We start from the raw sequence: 20,101 nt of genomic DNA on the forward strand, positions 1-20,101 counted from the left end.
CTCGATTTATTTGACCTCCGACAAAATTCAACTACGCGTTGAGAGGATTAACCATGAGTTTTCGTATCTTTCCATAATCAAATATTTCCCCGCGACGCATACCTTGATACGAAAGACAATGTTCAGTTTGTATTCACGGTTGGACAATTTTTTGATCCGTCGAAAATTTTCTGACAAAAATCAGAATTTAATTCACTAGAATGACATCACGAATGACAATGGATAACAAACCGAGGAAGAGTATCATTAACAGAAGGTGTATTGAAACAATGCCTGTAAAGTCGTACTTGTACGCAACTTTTATTGCATAATTAAATTTTTCTCAATGTATTGGTATAACATTCGTAAGTAATTAGACGGCCGTAAGTATTATTCTGATAAAACTTGTTCAACGGTACTATTCTTCTTATATAAAGTGTTGGAATATTTGTGCGATGAAGAAATTGTAATTTTCTAAAAAAAATTGCAATTAGTTTCTTAGAATTTGTAATTCTTTGATAAATGCCATGATGGAATTAATAACAATCGTTAGAAAAATTTGACAGCAAAGCAAGAAAAATATATTGCAAAGCTAGTAAAAATCGATTCTTCAAGTAATACATTTTTCGCCGCATGTCAAATTAGGTTGTTCGAATTTTTGCTGATAGATTTTACGAGACTCTGTTTTTAGCCAAGTAAAAAAAATTCAAAAGGAGCTAAATTTTGCATTATAATTTTCATTTTATCACGATCATATTCCTCGCAAAAAACTGCTCTAGAAATAAATTTACCCTCCCCTATTGAGGCATCATGTACTTGAAAAGTTGGGTGTTATTTAATGTTTAACCTCCCCTTGAACAAAATAGATTGGGGCACTCTTGTGTTACAAATGATCCGCGCAGATTTTCTGTAAATACTGTTCTTTACGGCCGAGAAGGTTTTTTTGAAAATTAGAATAGAAACTTTCATGAGAAATTAGAAAACTTTAGTGACAGTTTTAGAAACACTTTGTTTAAAAAAAATTTCGAAGTTCCGCGATTGATCCTTTCGATAGGTAATTAATATACATAGAAGAGCAAAAAAATCGACAGGGATCAGGGAAAAATTACATTTATTCGTTCGGCTTGATATAATATTATGCCACACGTGTACTCATTCGCCTACGCTTCTCGATTTGACGAAGTCCTATCCGTTCCATATAAATGCGGATCCCGGCTACGGATATAGCTTACGGTACATGTGTTGACGCAGTCGAAGCGGATGGAGATTATTTTACACGAGAAGGTTCGTAACTTTCTTACCAACCATTATTTGTACAGCGAATTTATGTAGATCGGCAATATATTCTCCATAACATCAACGTTGGTAAAATTTATAACTACAAGATAAAATTTTGAAAATACCAAGCGAATACTTCATTTCACTAATCCAACCGTCGAAAAAATAATACCTTATTCAAACCCAGACGCCTTCGTTGGTAACAATTTTTCATTGTCATAGAATGCAAATTGGGTATATAAATCACTTTGATTCTGTGATTCCTCTTCAAAAATAAATGGTATTATTTACGTTACTTATGTAACAGGCTTGCAACTAAATTGATGTTTTCAATACTTAATGCTCATCCAAATTCCTACTAGGCAAATTCATATCATTCTTACATCTGAGTGATTCGTCGAATTCTTGGAATATGCTTATACCCTATCCCCACCAATTTAACTCTAATTTTATGCATTAATAATTGATATCACAAACAGCCATTCTCATTTTTTCGGGCTCCTGTTTCGTCAGAACTATGGCATCAATTTTTCGAATGATTGAAATAATGCCATTCCTCTTGTAACTTTGAAGTACACGAGTGAACATTAATTGAGAGACGGCTAGTTTTTGTCCTAGTCGATTACGTTGGTAACGCAGATTCGGCCTGCAGTGCCACTGTGGGCCGCCCGCCACGGGCTGATTTTGCGTTACCAACGTAATCGACTAGGCCCAAAAACTAGCCGTCTTTGAATTAATATTCACATGTGTACCTCTTGTGCGAGGTATAAAAAAAATGGAGAGTAAGAATTTTATCCTGAAAAAAACCTCGGAATGTTGAGTAAAATATCAATTTTCATGATCATCCACAAGAAACCACGGAAATTATCTTTGAACTACGACATGTTGGTTTTCATAATGCGCGACCTATTTCTTTATATATATATAATATGTATATATATTTATCATATATTTTTTATGATAAAGTGAGTTAAAAAACATCGACGATTCTAGAAGGTGATTTGAGTATCGGTTAGCTGCTAAATATACGCATTTCAGTATTGAAATCACGACTTGTACTCGACAAAAAATACATCTTTAATCTATACGCGTTACATTATTTTCCAATTATTAATAACACTTGCAAATTCAAAAAACAAATTATATTGGTTTATCTTTGAAATTCTCGGGTTTATCAGCATAGTTACGAAGACCGATGCATCAGAATATCTGTGTCAGTAAAATATTTCAAAACTTACTTTTTAATTTTGCTCAACGGAATTAAGAACCCGAAAAATAATTCAAAACCCAGCTTTGAGATAGTTGAGTGACTCTTTGGTTCCGTAGCTAACTGCTCATCGTTCATGTCGAGTAATAAGTTTACCTATATCATCACTTCTTGCTGTCAAGATATTACCATTCGAAAGACGCAGGATAAGAGAAGGACGTTCCACTTTTAAAATATACTTACATGCAAGTAAGGTATCGGTTTTTTGGTGTTGTGGATTTTTTTTTTTGGTGAAACGACAAAAATATGTTCACATGACAGAAAAAAAATATCCTCTAGATGTGAATATTTTTGGATGATATTACTAATTGTAAGTGCCACCAGGTCATTAAAACTTTGAATGTAAAACGCATTAAAATTTTCAATGTTTTTTGAGTGTTTTTTTTTTTTTTTTTCTCTTCATAAATTAAAACGAACTGAAAAAATAAATTATTTGCTTGAGAACAATGCTTATACTTCCAACTAAACGTAAGAATAAAAATAATTGGGATGAGGGCAAGTATTCCGTAAATAATAATAATAAATTAAACCGTATAAACTATGGTTTTGTGAAATATAAGATAGTTTCAAGATTGAATGTATAACTTTATTTTTTCTTTTTTGCTCCTACGTTTAGTTGAAAGCAAAAGCATTGTTCTAATAGGAACCTAATTTTGGCGTTCAGTCGGAAAAATTCCAAAATGACCAAAATAATGGATATCCCGATACACGTAGTCGTTAAGCAATTATCGAATTCCACCATATTCCGAGTACTCTGCCGCTAGGCAAAGATATAAATGCAGTTCGAATACGGACAATTTCGACTGGATAAAAGCTCTCCGTCAATTTCATACATTGAAAACGACAGGATAGCGCGAGTCGAAGTTCAAATCACAGGATAAAAGAAAGAATGTTAGTAATGATAATAATTATAGCAATGTCAATAATGTGCCAAGTGATTTTTATTTCCATCATGGTGCTGAAAGGCGAAGCTCGGGCGATGCAAGCCGACAAATGAAATTCGTAATCTACGTTCAATTCGAATATTGCAAGCCGGTTGATTGGCACTGGTGCAATCAATGTAATATAATCACGGAAATTAGGGCAGAAATTGGTGATGTGGCAGAGCCTTATAATGTATAAGACAGTTTCTCTCCCCCGCCACCTGCACCCCGCAGGCAAGAGGCTGAGTGGTAAGCGCGCATTTGGTTTGCCTTCGTAAAAACTCAACAGAACGCCGGCTGCAGATCCTGGAGTCTCTGTGGGAACTGGCGAGGCACAGAGCGTCGAAGATGGAATAAAAAAAACTTTCCGTCGAGGTCCCCCAATGAGGACATCTGCATTTTTATTATGAACTGCGGTAGCATTGGATTTTACTGCGCGGGATTGCCGCGCCGCTATTTTCCAACAATATCAATATAATAATTCGTTCGCATATGAATCCAGAATATCTGCAAGGCAGGACCGTGGCTGACATTTTTGTTAAAAACGTTAAACAGAACGAAAGAATACCGAGAAACGAATGTTGGGCGCCGAATAGTTTACGCGAAGGCTTGACTGATTGGTTGGATATCGGTCAGATTTAGTCCCTCTGGTCGTCCTGAGAATCCTCTGAAACACGGCTATACCTATATCTAGCAGGGTTTAGAACATTCATGGAATCGGCAAAGAATCGGTTTACCCGTAGTACCAGGGTTCTTCCCCTACCAACCACTCTCGACGTTTGCGACATCTGGCGATCGAGGCAAGAAACTGAATCTGTTTCTTTGATGCACAACTAGCGCGTATTCTTGAGTCGTCTCGCGTGGGGAGTGGTAGGGCTTTGCGGACGCTCCTTTTCATCTTTCCCTCGTCCCTCTCGTCCGTGGAAGTTATAAAAATCCGCGAATAAAATACAACATTTCACCATCCGCGTGTTCTTACGGACGATTGTCGGTAAATAACGATCGAACGCCGTACGTGTTGCAATAAAGAGAACAACAGGCGCTTTCCAGGCCTGATAGTGAATTCGGTTGAAACTAATCTTAATCCGAGTATCGTTACGATGACGGATAGAAACGATGCAGGTCATGCCTGATTACGAAGACAAGTGTTCGCTCGCGTGCATAAGGCTTGAGAAATCGTGCGCATAAGCCGGGTTTCGCTGAAGCGTTAATACTTTGACGCACCGATCGAGAGAGTCCGCAGCGGGTTTGTTCTGATTTGCTCGTCCTCTACGGATTACAAGCGGCGGAAAACTGGTAACAGGTGGCCGGAGCCGGAGAGTGCAACGACGGCGTGTTAGCTTCGGGCGCCAACGTGGAAAAGCAACAGGTGACTCCGCTCCGCAACGCGATGCGATCTCTCGGCTTTCGGTGAGGGGGGAGAAACGGCAAGTTGCACGCCGAGGAAACCGCGGATACCCGCAGGACAAGAAGCGAGCACGGGTGCAGGAGCCCTGCTGGATGGTTCACGTCATCTCGGCAGCAAGTGAATGTCCCTTGGAGAATCGGTTTGCGACCTTTTCGCGACGCCGCCGGCTCGGGACTCGCGCTTTGTGGCTGACACGGCCAGCGTATCGGCAGCGTTTCGCGTCTTCTGATACCTGAATTACCGATATCATTGTTATCCTCGTTATACCTACTTTGTGGTGTTTGGTGCTGGCAAGTGAAAGCCTCTGGTGAAACAGTGGGGAGTGCAGTGGTGATATGTATCGGTTGTGAGAGGTCGTCTCGAGAATGCGGTTAAAAATGGAAAAGTCCGGGATCTTGGAAATATATCTGGTGCTGATCTGTGCGCAGCTCGCCGCTACGCAAGTAATCGAGGAAAGAGGTAAGGAATATACTCGCAGGCAATCGAAACGACGACGACGTTGCATTGATAATGCGAAGACATTGTACCACTTGTTCATCGCTATTCTGAACGTGTCATTCGCGAATCCTCTGATAATCAACTGACATGGCCATGAAAATCAGCAGACACTTTGATGAGCCTGTTCGCAATACTTTGTCGATTGATTCATTGTTGGGGAAAAATTTTAATCCCGCGGTTGTGTAACGGGCAAAAGAATTCACGACGTATCTCGGCGGGTTAGGTACGCGCAAGCAGCGTAGATAGTCCACGGATTCCGATGGGTATTATTGTCAATGTAAAGCAGGTACCCACACCTGTCCCACTTCGTTCGTGGGTACAATGGCCAAGGGGTGAGTCCGAGCCACCGTCTTTGAGAGAGGGACAAAAATATAACTGGATTGTCCCGATTCTTAGAGGGTGAAGCAGTCGCAACCGAGCAGGAATTTCACCTCGAACGCTTGCGTCACCTCTGGCGTTTTTCACTCCTTCGTTATTTCTCTCGCGATCAATTCTAAGCTTCAAAGTTCACGCAATGGTTTCCGGCATTTCCCGGCCTTTGCAGAAAAATACCTGACAAGTACCCCAGGAATGCGGTACCGTCAGACCTGATAAATCTAGCTACGAGTTGTCGCTTGATTTAAACGAATGCAAGCATGACATTTCTCTTCCGAACCGAAATGAATCAACGGCAGGTATACGTAGTACCCTATGCGTAGCGTCACGCATAGGTGAGGAAAGATTAATTTTATCAGGTCACATCGTCTTATCATTAGCAGCCAGCGATAAGGTTCTTTATCGGATTTGCCGATAAGCGATGATTGTAGCACGTTCAATGTTCCATTAAGTAGAGATAAGGCTGGCCAACGCTCCGGGTCATTCTATGCCGCGTTACGTTTGACGGAACAGTTTTGTTTTTTTGTTATTTATAACCAGAAAACTGTGGACACGTCTCGCGTGCCAGTGGCGAATACACCACGAGTTAAATATATCTTGTTAAATGGTTAATTAGGGCTTAATAAGATCGGTTCACCCAAAGCAGTGCTGGGAATCCAGGCCAACGACGTTGCGTCTTGAGGAACTTGCCTCGCGCGTACCGTAGACGTATAGATAGGCGGGTGTGCGGAGTGCAACAACTGTACCTTAGTTTGAAATACAATGACAGCCGAAGGCGACCTTGCTTATCTCCGTCATCTTTTGTATTTTTGCAGTCTTTGATGTCATGTATGTACATACCTCTTCCGTCCTCTCGCATCGCGTAAACAGTCGTAACAAGCCCTCCGACGTCTCCTCTCATTCTTACCGTCTTTATCATTTTTTCCCCTGTAAATATACCTTGCTGTAGTTTGAAAAGCTCATCTCCGAGTGATACGGCTAAAGGCTTTCCGGTAGCATACGGAACTTGGGAAATTATATGAGGAAATAATTCTTGCCGCTGATCAGCACTTTGAGATTTCTAGACAACTTTTGAACGCCTTACCGAGGCAGCCAGTATCAACACCAAGAACGGCGATGACGTGTCGCGATCGTGAATACAATGACACATTTTCAACCTCGGTCGACGTGGATAGCTAATAGATAAGGCTGTTTTCCTTACATTTATCTGCGATGGGTAAGCTTATTTTCCATCATTTTATATTTTATAGTCGGACGTTACCCGGAATATGCCTCAGAAATTGGAAAAAAAAATTAAACGTGTCGAATCAAACAATTTTCTCATCGGGAAGCGTGAGCCTACCAACGCATGACAGACCGAACGAACGAGCGAACCTTCTTGCGATAGTTGCCCGACGTGCCCCAAGACTCGTTGTTCGAGACGAGGCTCATTGCTAGGCTGACGAAGCAGCAGCCTGGCTCGGGTGATCAGCCAAGCATAAAGTAACACTGAATTCAACTCCATGGCCTCGAGGTGGTGATGAAAAAACCGATGCATTCCATCTTTCTTGCTTTCTTTATATCTCTAGCCTACGTTGAGGCGAGTACCTATAAAGAATAAAAAGAGCAGTATCGTTTTTCTTCTACATGCCGATATATCATAGTATTCGTTTAACTGTGTTTTGCTTGAACTTTGCTCGCTACTTTTTGTCTAGCTTCAGGTAAAGCATGGAATTTACCATGTGACAGGCGATCTCAAACTGCAGATTCATCTTAACTGTACGATCTATCTGCGGTAATTTGATATTTTACAAGGCAAACATTCTCATTTGTAGAGATATTCTCTCATCAGCTTACCAGTATCGTATGAAAATGCCTGATAATCGTCTAGCTGAACTTTTGAAAATACAGATACTCGGAACAAACAAGTACACTCATTGTCAGTTATCAACCTGTTGGAGATAAAAAATTATTGAATAGATTAAGTGAGAAAAAAATAAAACGCCGCAAAGCGATAATCTCAGATACATTCAGGATGCCTGATTGGTACTAAATTAAAGCTACCACAGTATAATATGAGTGTGTATGGGTGAAGCGTGTGTGAGCCAAAGAATTCTAGGAGAACGGGGATGTAGCAGCATTCTTTTTTGCAGAGTTAATCAAGTGATGCGGGATGAAATAAGCAGCTGTGAGAAAAAGACATGCCTTATCTCAGCACAGCTAGTTCATTTGATGAATTCAAGTTGCGTCATATAACCGTGTATTTTTTCGCTTTCACAGGTCAATTTCGATTTCTTTCATCACTTTGTAATGGATATTCGGGTATCCCTACATTCGTATGATTGAATACCGAGTTACTTTCACAGGATTTCTCGTATACTCAAAATCATCTTCAGGTAATAAGCAAAATAGCAGATGAATATTTTAGAAAATGCCGATCGCGTGTCTTTTCAACCGAGTGAATTTTTTTTCATGCTAATAGGCTAAGGTTCTGCATGTGTCTGTAGTGAAAATCGCAGTCGAACGGTTAGAATATTTACGACCTTCTGCAGCTTATTATTATCTCATCCACTTTTTGGTGGAATCTGTTTAGCATCAAACAACAGATTAGGATGATCTCAGTGCTCGAAAATTTTTCACGATATTTTCGAATGGGCACGAAATTATGCACACGTGCAGCAATAAAACAAGTGGTGTCTGCTTTAGAATAGGATGTTTTCGAACTAAAATAAGCTATCGTAAACTATCTTTCTAAAATATATACAAAAGATAAGAATGGAAATTCGATTGGCCTCTTGAGAAGAGCGGAGTGGGCAGAACTTTTCGACTACCCTTGGCCTAAGAGTGAAATTCGAAGAATGAGTAGAAAGATAACAAAATGGCCGTTTTAGGATTAAAATTTTACTCATTGGTCTGGATCCCATAAATTTTTGGGAGAACCACATATCAAGAATAAAAGACAAAATCATGCCTAGCATCACTTTCATAAATGAGTGGACAGTCAGTATGGTGTTAAAGAGAACGGTCAGAATCAGAGAGTCTAAGCATCGAGACGGGCTTGAGATCAGTAACTTGTTAGAGTCAGAAGTCGAAATTAGGATGAGAAGAGCTCAGTAAAACTGTTTAGTGCACGAGTCCAAATATAAGTGAAATAAGTGACGATATTTGTGGTAAGAACCTTCGTTCTGACGATTTTTCGTTTAGCGTGGAAGTGAAAATCCAGTAGAAACAATTGTCTGTTGAGACTTAAAATTGTTTCACGCATTTTTGAATTGTCAATTATTAATTTCATTTAATTGTTAGTTCTATCCTTTTTGTTAGTCGTGCAATTTCTCTTGTGTTGTATATTACATAAAGAATTACGTATCAATCTTACAATCGTTATTCTTGGACCTATTTTCAACGCGAGTAATATACTGATTGGCATCGCAATCTTTATCATAAATTGAATCTTTCGTATTAGCATATTTATGACCTTTTAATTACTCTTCGTTTTAAGCTTAGGTTCAAGTTAGGTTTAGGTTTCTTATAGTTGGACATAAATTGACATGGGGTATTAACCCAGTTTATTGACAATTCCATTGCAGTCTTTATCATTGGGTATCTTTCGTTTTGGCGACAGCATAATAAACCATCTTAAGGTCGTCACAGCGTGTATATACGTATATCGTATACCTAACACGCAGGTACACGCAAGCGCACCGTTGTAAATTGATGGAACGAATTCAGACAGTGAGCCCTCTCGATGGGCTTTGCGAGACGACTTCAAACCTTCCCAGCGGGGTGTCCCGCCATTCTCGAAAGGCCAAAAGGCTGAAAGGGCAAAGAGCCCAAACCGAATCACTGAAGGCCCTTTGAGAACTTGGCTGCCATCCCACAGTCCAAGATTGCGGCGTTGCCAGATTTCGGTCATTTCGGGCAATAGAAAATGTGTCTGGTGGTAGAATAGTTACCCACCATCCGATCACATTTGGTTATTTTATACTTTGCGTACGGAAGGTTCAAGAGCGCCGGAGGATCCAATGCCTCGCAGTCACAGCTTGCTGAAATAACCTAGGTGTAGTCAGTTCGGGTGTATATGCCCCTCGCGTGAATCCACAATTTTGTTCTTTACGACGTCACTTTACTCTCGTAACTTACATTCTGTAATTTGTCATCAAGTATCAAATTAGGCAGCGGGTATCTGATAATGTGCGCCGCGTCATCTGTCAATCCTTGCGGTATGAGCGAGTAGTGCTTTCTTAGAAACAACGTTCTATTCACGATTGAGAAATTAGTTGAATTATTGTGTTCGGATGAGTAGGCCTGCTAACAATAAGACCTATCAACTCGTTGCTAACTTATCGAGTATGAAACGCCGTGCTCATACTCGTATCCCGTTTGATCATAGTTTTACACGGAGGTCACTTACACTGACGAGAAGCCGCGTTGAAACGGTGTGACGAGATGCGGACTCGTGGTGCGCACGATGCCGCGGTAAAGCATACGGCAGAGTAAGCGGGGAAAAAAAAAAAAAATTTATCCGAGCGTCTTGAATCCTCGGAAATACACCTCGTAAGCTGATTTAAGAACACTCTGGTTCTATAATCTTTATTCTGAGATAAGGCACGGGGAGGGCGATGCTAAGTAGTTCCGAGGACGCAGTTTAAAGTGGCCTGCATGCCTCGTTTCTCATCGTCGACAACTCAAACTGGCATGGCGATACATACTTCTCACGATTCGACAACGAATCGCACTTTTCGAAGGCTGGTTGCGCTAGGCCAGGTCAACTCTAATTGATCCAACGGCAATCGCTCAGTGACGCATCAGAGTCCGCACGGTCAACGTGCGTCATCTCGTATCTCGTGCTTGGGCTATCTTACACTGCAATAGCTAATCGCTGACAAATGAAATATTTGTTAAAACTATAACAATTCGTAAATAAAAACAGCTCCGATATTTCAAGGTTCGTCAGACTTCTATTTCCGGGGATTTTCTTATATACTTCAGTTCTAGGTAACAACAAACGCACGTGGTAATGTAATTCTAATGATAATGCAAATGCGAAATAAACCTAATATTTGCTATTGTTTCAACACATCTTCGTGTATATGTAACGTACATACATATAAATACACATTCAATCGAATATGTGGTGTACTTCTTCAAAACACTTGCATGCCTACACAACTGGAAATGTATGTGTTACACAAATGGAAATCAATGACTATTCGCTGCCAAGGATTACGATGAATTTTCATACTTGGAGACAACTAGTAGGAGATAACGAAACAATTTGACGAAGCCGGGCCTCCGACACTCATAAAATGTATTGTTATCGAACGTTCGCATTTGCATTATCTCTGAAAGTTTTCATGTGTTTTGAAGTAAGGCTAGAACTATGAATCGCACAAACGTACATGATTGTTAAAATGAGGAAAAAACCAAGAATTGCAATCCCATACGAGTCTTTTGCTAGCGAGAACAGAAAGAGCACCGGGTACCTGAACTTCAAATAGCTGGCGAAGATGAGAGGGGTCGGTCAGTGAGGCATAAGTGGCAAGGATCGAGTCGTAGGTGGGAGGTACCGTGAGCAATCGGCAATAAACAAAAACAAGAATAGACCATCGGAACAAGGGTCATGCAAACGAGTGCAAGGCATTATTCGGCGGGACTGCTTTTACATCGAGTTCAAAGCCCCTTCCGCAACGCGACTGCTGACCAAGACGCTTTCAGCTCGATATCAAAGGACACGATTTCATCTCCAATTGTCTCAAAACATCGCCATTGAAAATTCGAGATCAGTCCTCGCGTAACTAATCTTTCGTCGAGATTCAACGACATGTCTCCCGTATCCCAGACGACTCGAATGCCCGGGTCAAGGGTCAATAGTGATACAGAACTAGAGATTTCTTAATTACACACCACGTCGGTCAAACCGCTGCCCCGACTGACAAATTTCATCCGGTAGATTCACGTATTTCACTATTCCTAAGTCGATTTCGGAGTTCCTCTTCCGTTTAGCGTTACTTTGCCGCTGATAGAGCGATCTAAGCGTAACCGGCAGCACTTGGCGAAGAGGCTTGGGTGTGAAGTGAGCGTTGATGCGAGACGGTAAAGTTTAATTGAGGTTGATGAGGGGGACTCTTGCATTGGACCAGAATCCAGCACGCAGCAAGACTATAGGGCGTTCTTCGCATTGCGCAAGATGCAGCTCTCGCGTTTCACGCGACGGATCGATGCCGTACTAAAGAGAACCGAACAGTACCTGCGTCACCGGATTGATATTATGGAAAAAAAAGCTCATTCGGTAAAAAATATCGCGGCGTTGATCTTCGGAAATTCGATGACCGCGTGTTCGGTCAAACCGGAGTAACCAGCGACCATTCGTTGTCTCGAGGTACTCGGAATTGCGATCGGTGGGCAGCAGGACCGTGTACACAGTTATACCGGAATTGCCGGGGTGTGAGGCGATGACCGACTGGACTCATCGGCAAGGAAGTGTCTAGCGCATGACATTCCACGTGGCCACTTACGAGGGCAGACACGTTATTATTGTTTATTATTTATCATTTATCAACCACTTTTCCTTCAATACATTTCAAATACATATACAAGAAGGACCTACAGGGGGCATGTTATGCCCTTACATAGGATGGTCCTAAGAACTTGAAACTAGAAGAGTATGCTTTTACATTCTAGCGTTGATTACCAGTTTACACATTATACGGTCTTTGTTTTTGATTTCAAAGAAAAAAAATATATATATGTAGGCCAGCCTATTACTCAAATCCATAAAACTACCATATACAGACAGATACAGAAATTAACACTCCAAGATAAATTAAAACACATAATTTTTGTAAATCCACATGAAACATTTGACAAGATTGCAATTATATTTCACCAACATATCATAGTACACTATATCACAATATTGCAGATATGTTCTTTCGGTTTATTTTTTGGTGGTTTTTTTTCTTTTATTTTTTTTTTATTTTTTTTTTTTTTTTATTTCTTACTCACGGCAAGGTTTTTCAGGTGAGCAGGAAGTGTATTAAAGTATCTTTTAGCACAGTATACGTAAATTTGTGTTTTGAAACACCACACACTAAGATTGAGTCATGTTAATAAAATCATTTTGGGGTAATGATCAGTAATTGGGTCCACAAATTTCCCAGCAGAAACTTTTAAATTGCCCTTATAGAAGATGTGATCTATACATGTTCCTAAGTTTGTTTGGGTTGAAGGACGGGTGCATGAGTTAATCATTGATTAATACCCATTTTGTGATACAAAATATAAATATTCCTCCGCACTTCTATATAAATCGATAAGATCTGTATCGGTATCCCCTATGATCATGTGACTTCATACTTTTTTATTAGAGCCAATAAACTTTTTTGAGATGATTTACGAAATAGCCAGTACTATAATCATGATGCCTGTATAGACCAGATATCTGACGTGCAATTTTATTTTTTAACTCACACTGTATAGTAGTAATTTTGAGGTGGTCATACTGCTCTGATATTACTATAAAGTGAAGAGAACTTTTGACATATATAACTACACCATCCGCTTTGTTTATCTTACTTTTTATTATCATATACCGCATATCCGGGTATATTTATAAAATGTATGTTATCAGTTAGGAACATTATTACATCAAGTACCTTCTGACAGGCATTAGTCAGTGCTTACAGTTTGATAGAATTTTTTTTATACTTCTAATATTAGCACGAAAAACTAATAATTCGGATTATAAAAATTTTTGTCTTTATTTATTTCCTCAATACCATTAAAGAACAATTCTTAAATACTTATGAAACCTCCAATTTTCACAAAAAGATTGTATATTCTATTTTAAAACTGTAACAGAACGAGAATATAACTGTTCCATTCTTTGCAGTATAATGATTGTATATTTGAGGAATGAAAATTCAGAAGGTTTGATCTGGTTTCCATGGACAGTTTGTATTAGTCACATGCTGCTCCCATCTAGTTTTATAGGTCTCACACTGACTATACTCATCCGCTGCAGATTCAATTGCTCTCTCTCTCTTTTTCGTTAAGAAATCATCTGCACTTACACAATCTATACATTTTTTTACATTAGAATTACAATTAAAAACACTGTGAGGACCAGCGCATGTAATACAGGTTTGGGATCATTGACACTTTCTATGACTGTGATGATATCCAGAGCAATTTTTGCATCTATATTGGAATCATCATATACGTTACAATTTTGATTTGCCTATACAAATTCACTGATTCTTCATGATCATACGGTATACTACAGCTGACACTTGTGCTATGGCTGCTTGATTATTGTTCTTTTGCATGTATGTATGCACTATGGCAATATTACCTGTTGGTAAATTATTTCTAACGATGACATCACTCAGGAGTTCTTCTTTGTTGATATTCAATTGTATATTTGGTATCCGTATTTGAGGATTATTTTTTTCACGTGGATTAGCACTTACGATATCTTTACTAACACAATTTAACGTTTTCAAAATCTTTTGTCATTTTAGATTTTATATATACCGTACCATCTTTCACTTGATTCATTTCGATAACTTTGGCTTTCGTTTTTTCAGCTACTTGTTTTTTGTCTAAATCCAGTGTATTTCCATTGAAATTATCTTCGGGCTTACTATTGGTTGCACAAAAATTTGTTTATCTAGCTCTTTTGACACAGCACTCGAACAAGTGCTATTGAAATGATCATGACTTTTTTTCCTAACGTCTAAGTCTCAGAAAACTATGGTGCCCTCTAAGTTCATTATTCTGCTTGCTTAGTTCATCATTCATTTTATTTAGATAGGATATTTGATGCATATAACGACAACCCCCGACGCAATCTTTGACATCAGTAATTTCACCCGCCTTCCTCTTTTTACTCGGCACGGTGGAATTAGATTCACTATCACTTTGCTCCGAAATTTCTTCTTACGCATCTATAACAACAGATGTATCCAGACCTCTTTCCAAATTGTCCATCTGTAGTTTGATCAGTAGTAGTTTGCTTCTCAGTATCTTTGACTCCAGCACTTCCATTAGTTTTCGACGCTGTCCACACGCTTGAATAGGTCATGTTCGCATGACCCGGACCGACCGTGATATTACCTGTCGCATAGGAGCCATGCCCAGTTTCAACATTACGTTCAAAATCAGCCCTGCGCCAAGTTTCATCAAACAACAAGCATACGACAACGTTGCAAGTTGTTTTATCATGGCAAAACAGCTTTATATCGGGAGGCATATCCCGCCTATCTGTACTGTACTAGGCCATCTTGGTTATGTGTATGTGCTCGTTATATATTTATCAATGGTTTTGTTCGCTGCTCGTACGACGCGCGTGTCTCTCAATGGCGTTACGATGCGTCTTTCAGCATCGAATCAACAGGACGGGGAGTTGAAGGAGGTCCGTCACCTCCCGCCGGGGGGGGGGGGGGGGGGGGGTATACTCAAAAGCCAAACACAGTCGGTGAGATAGCCAATATTCATTATAGTTTCCATCCTCGCGACCCAACTGCAGTGGCATTTGATATCAGTCTTTGGGTATGAGGAAAAAGGAACCCCGGAGGTTGATCGGGTGATTATTGGAATCAATAAGGGATTATTATCCTTCTCAGAGAATTTATTCATACTTGATTGCCGGTCGACAGTTGATTAGTTTCACGTGTTCTGCGGTTGGCACCGGATTGGATGGAGGCTCCAGCGTCATCCGCTATGTCGAAGTAATCATGGAATAGCGGGCGGCAGAAAGGAAGCGAAGAGGACCGGTCCGCGCTCTCTTAAACGTGCAATCTTGGCCCATTCAATACGCCCTGGGAAACAGCACGGTTATTACGGGTGAATGGGAGGAGTTGCAGCGCGAGGTTTGCCGGAGGACTTCGGTACGCGGGAAGGCACCGAGTAAACGTTGAACGGCAGAAGACGCGTATCCGCTTGCATGTAGTCGACCCATGCGTACCTGTGTAAGATACGCTGTTGTGTCCGCGGTACCCCCGTTGGCGAAGGGAGAGGCGTCCGTGCCGGATCGTAATGTACCGTATCATCACGCGAATGATACAGTGAATCCATCGTCGTCTACCTTCGATCGAGTATTTTTGGGGTCGAATCCGCTGTGGTATTTTGCGAAAAGTGAGGGATAATGAACGAGGCGTTTATAACTCTCGCAGCATCCACCGTCCTGCGTACTTGGCCGCGGCTGTATAGTGGACAGCTAGCGGACATCGGACGGCAACGCAATCGCTATCGACGGGACTCGGGGAGGCTTTCTTTACCAAAAGCGGAAACTCGTCCTCGAGAAAACAACCCAGATACGTCTCTCGAGGCCTTGTAGGCCCAAAGCGGTATGTGCACGGACAGGGGTGAATGCACCGCTTACCTCGGAGACTGGACGAGCAAGTCATCCTGGTATAACGTTCGCTCGCGGTATCTCACTGGCAGTCATGCCACATCGTCGCGTCATCTCTCTGTACGCTTCACGAGAGTCGCGAATTTTTCCATCGCTGCGACCTGTCCTTGGATGCCCATACTACGATCGCGGTTAAGAGGAACGCTTCGGAATTGACCGCGTTGCATAACAACCAATATCTTTATCAATGTACACCCTTACGGGAAATTAGTTCCTACTCAAATGTCACCGCCAAACGATCTAGGGTGATCAATTGTGTGCTAGTCGTTTTTCAATAATTTTTCAGTAGGTGAGTTCATTTCGAGTAATGAAGGACGGTCGCTATTCGCAACTCAAGTATTATTTTCTTGCAAGGATAGACCTGCATCGCTACCACCAAAGGTATCTCGTCGTACGAGAGTCCGCCGAGATCCTCGTCGCCGGCGATCACTTCCATGTCACGGCTGAAAATCCCCGCCTACGTGAAGCCCGGGAACCAAGGTACCTTTAAAATCCGCCTTTCCCCAGCCCCTTCACCTGACGTAAGAATAGGCCCGTGCAATCGTTCCTCCACCCCAACCTGCAGCCCAGGTAACCCAACCGCGCGTCTTCCAAGGCGTCTTTCATACAGACGAGGCCCTTGAGTCTCGAATCTCAACGCTTTGCGAGCAAGCACAATGCGTCTCATATTTTCTTTCGCATGGATCTACCGCTATGAGCTGCGACCTTTTGATTCACATGGCATACCGGCTCACCCACGATCAAAACTAGTACACGACGTTTGAGGAGAAATGTACCTGCGAATATTCGTTTTATACCCGGCGCAGATCGTTTATTTTCCACGCGTTGTTTCAACTACTTTGGTGAAAAACGGAGAAAATTTGGGGGACAAAAAGCAGGAACAGCGGAAGATTGTAAAAGGATGAAAGAAAACTATTTCCAGGTTGCTGATATTCTGATCGAGCAGCTCTTAAATATACAAGCTATACGGCATGTATGTACAATGTGACTGGGGCATATCTCTGTTAAAGTTGAGAGACCGGGACGCTGTTTCATTTCATTGATACATTGCGCAACTATTATCGCACCCTGCAGCCCCAACTTTCCCAATCACACAACCACCGTAGGCCACCCACACGGAATAATGTCCTACGGCTCGTAAGGCGTACGCGCGGATAGGCGTGCAGGTCTGCCCGCCGGCATGCGGACGGTGTAGTGTTTCACGCTGGTAGAAAATTCTCCCAAGTCCCAAGTACGCGTACATGGGTATATGGTTGGTACATTGTGTGTATACATGAGTAGATACGCGCATACACTATGCACGTATATCTATATCGTGTATGGCTAGTTTGGAACAAGGAAACATATTCACAATTAAACGTGGACGTCGAGGCTTGAATCACGAGCAGCTTGTATAGCCCGGCTTAGGGTAACCCGTGCCCGTGGTAGTAAAGAATCGAAGAAAAAATAAAAAAGTTGAAGAAACACAAACCCGAGGAGGATGAATAATAAGGAGCAACTGTAACGAAGCGTGTCGGGTCGACTGTTCTAAATTGGCTTACCGTTCCGAACGATGCCATCGCGCGGCGTGGCAATAAGCTAGCTGCGTACCTTATGGGCAAAGCAACGTGCTGTAAGATCTCCTATTTCTAACCGCTGTAAGCACAAGTATCAGTGATCCCCTCATTGTGGGAGGGATCACGGTTGACACCCATTTTGGAAATGGAGTGGGGAAGCCGGCGCCCCACTCCAAACTCAAAATCGAGATCCAGTGGTGGAGAAGTTAACCCGATCTCGCTCTCTTAACCCCGGGACGTCAACGCAACCGGTTGAAGGAAGATACTCCCGCAAGGCCCTGGAGGACTGGCAGCCCAAAACGAGACGATCGTCGAATCCCGTCATCACCAGAAACCTCCGGTCCCGGGGAGAGAGCCACCGAGGGACTGACCATACCGACGATTAATACGATAAGTCGAATCCAATACAAAAATAGCTTAATTTTTAACATATTTTGTGACGTCTCGTCAAAGTTGATAAAAATCGACCGCCACTTCTTTATAATTTGTTTTGAGATGATACGAATGGATGGAATGTGTGTGTATGTGTGCATGTGTGGTATTTATTGTTAATCCATGACAAATTTCCAAAGTCAAATTCTACAAATTGGTATGATCACTTTTTATATGATACGAATAGATGAATGTGTGTGCGTATGTGTGGCAGTTATGGTTAATAAATAGAAAGAAAGAAAAATAAGTCTTACAAATGGCGCCCAACAAAGAGGCCTGAATTCCATATTTTTTACAGAATGACGGTTAACGACTATTCAGAAAATTGAATCAATAATTTATTTTATCGTATATTGAGAATCGGTGAAGGTTATGTGGTTTGAATGAGTTATATTTGACGAGTGACGATAAACTTGCGAAATTTATTGAAATTGTCACAACTGACTAGTAGAATTCTCTAGGAAATATTTTAGTTAATGGGAGATAAAAACGAGCAAACGTACGTTACGAAATCGGGTCGTCCTGTAAAACAGAAATTTGAAAGTTTAAATTTTACAGTAAATAAAAAGATGGTGCTCACTCGAGAGGACGAACGTGAAAAAGAGAGCAATACGTCGCGAGCGAGTCAAATAGAGGCGGAGTGGCAGAGATTAAACCAAGAGAGAATAAGACTGGAACAACTAAAAGCGAGTCTCGAAGCCCAGGAAAAACGATTACAACCATCGACACGTGTTGTAAATGAAAATGCAGACCTGGAAAATGCACGGAACATCACGGAGGGCCTCACCGCGATTGTGAGTAACGTGAATGGTGTTAAATTTGACATATCAATTCCAAAATTTAGCAATGAGGTTGAAACTCATCCCATTAAATTCGTGGAGGAGGTGGAAAAGTTTTTTAAGATTAAGAATGTCCCGGAAGAGAAAAAATTAATAGTCATCGAGCACGCTCTCGAAGGGAAGGCGAATTCATGGTTTAAATTAAGAGGAAATATAGAAAATTTTCAACAATTCAAAAATCAGTTTGTAGAGGAATTTTATTCAATACCCATTCGCGTTCGATATAAAAAGAATTGGTCAGAAAAGCGATGTGAGAGTGGCGTAAAGTCACTGCAAGCTTATTTTTATGAGCAACTGGCCGAAGCTCGTTATTTTATACCCACACTCTCGGAATTCGAAATTAATTACAATATTATTCAGCAATATTCTCCGTGGGTAAAAGAAACTCTTTCAACACTAAACTTTGCGGATACAGATCTAATCGTACAAACATTGGGCAACCTTGACGTTATTAGACTAGAGCGCGAGAAACAAAATAAAAAATCAGGCAACAGTTATTATCCCAGAAATAACGAGGTCAAAGTAAATAGCCTGAGTTCAAATCATCACGCTAACGGGTTACCAGAGAGGACAACAAGGCAAGAAAGGCTTAATCGTCGAGGCCGTAAGCAAACAAGTTATCAGAACAATACGGGGAGATTAGGCCAGCAATATCATAGCGGACACAGGTTCGCGATGCCCGACACTCGCTTTCCCCCACCGTCACAATATGTAAATAATCAACCTTGGGAAACTGCTAATTCAAATAATTCAAATCATTTAAACTGAACATGGGCGCGTTGTATTCCGGTCCGACATCGTGCCAACAACATTATGATTTTATAGAAGAATTAGATGATGGAATTGAGAAAGGAATAGAACATGCATGTAGAAAGGGAACTCGTATCGCCAAAAGCCCACATGCCCGTACGAAAATATTAGAAATGGATGTGATTGTAATGTTTGATACAGGGAGCCAAATTTCCGCGATTTCCGAACGGTTGTACAATCGGTTAATAAAAAAACATAAAGTTGAAGAATTGCCTGTTTCAAATATTGTAGTGTCCACGGCGATTCGGAAAAAGGCAACAGTCATAAAGCGACAAATTTTCGTTCCAATAAAAATAGAGAATATAGTAATTGGAACGCTGCTTTTGGTAATCCCCTTTTTGAC

The 20,101-nt window shown here is 41.1% G+C and overlaps 2 protein-coding genes across 3 annotated transcripts in view; both read left to right on the forward strand.

The window, feature by feature from the left end:
- Positions 1-20,101, forward strand: part of LOC124298637 (protein NDRG3) — a 77,095-nt gene that overhangs the window by 23,275 nt on the left and 33,719 nt on the right. The window lies entirely within an intron of this gene.
- LOC124298635 (epidermal growth factor receptor) overlaps positions 4,291-20,101 on the forward strand; it is an 89,794-nt gene continuing 73,983 nt past the window's right edge. For both annotated transcript variants that reach the window (XM_046750887.1, XM_046750888.1), the window contains exon 1: positions 4,291-5,314. Coding sequence is in view for 1 of the 2 variants with exons in the window: in XM_046750888.1 (XP_046606844.1) it covers positions 5,221-5,314 (94 nt within the window). In the remaining variant the exon portion in view is untranslated. The remainder of the gene's footprint in view (positions 5,315-20,101) is intronic.

This window comes from Neodiprion virginianus, chromosome 2, assembly GCF_021901495.1.
Source record: "Neodiprion virginianus isolate iyNeoVirg1 chromosome 2, iyNeoVirg1.1, whole genome shotgun sequence".
Taxonomy (NCBI): domain Eukaryota; kingdom Metazoa; phylum Arthropoda; class Insecta; order Hymenoptera; family Diprionidae; genus Neodiprion; species Neodiprion virginianus.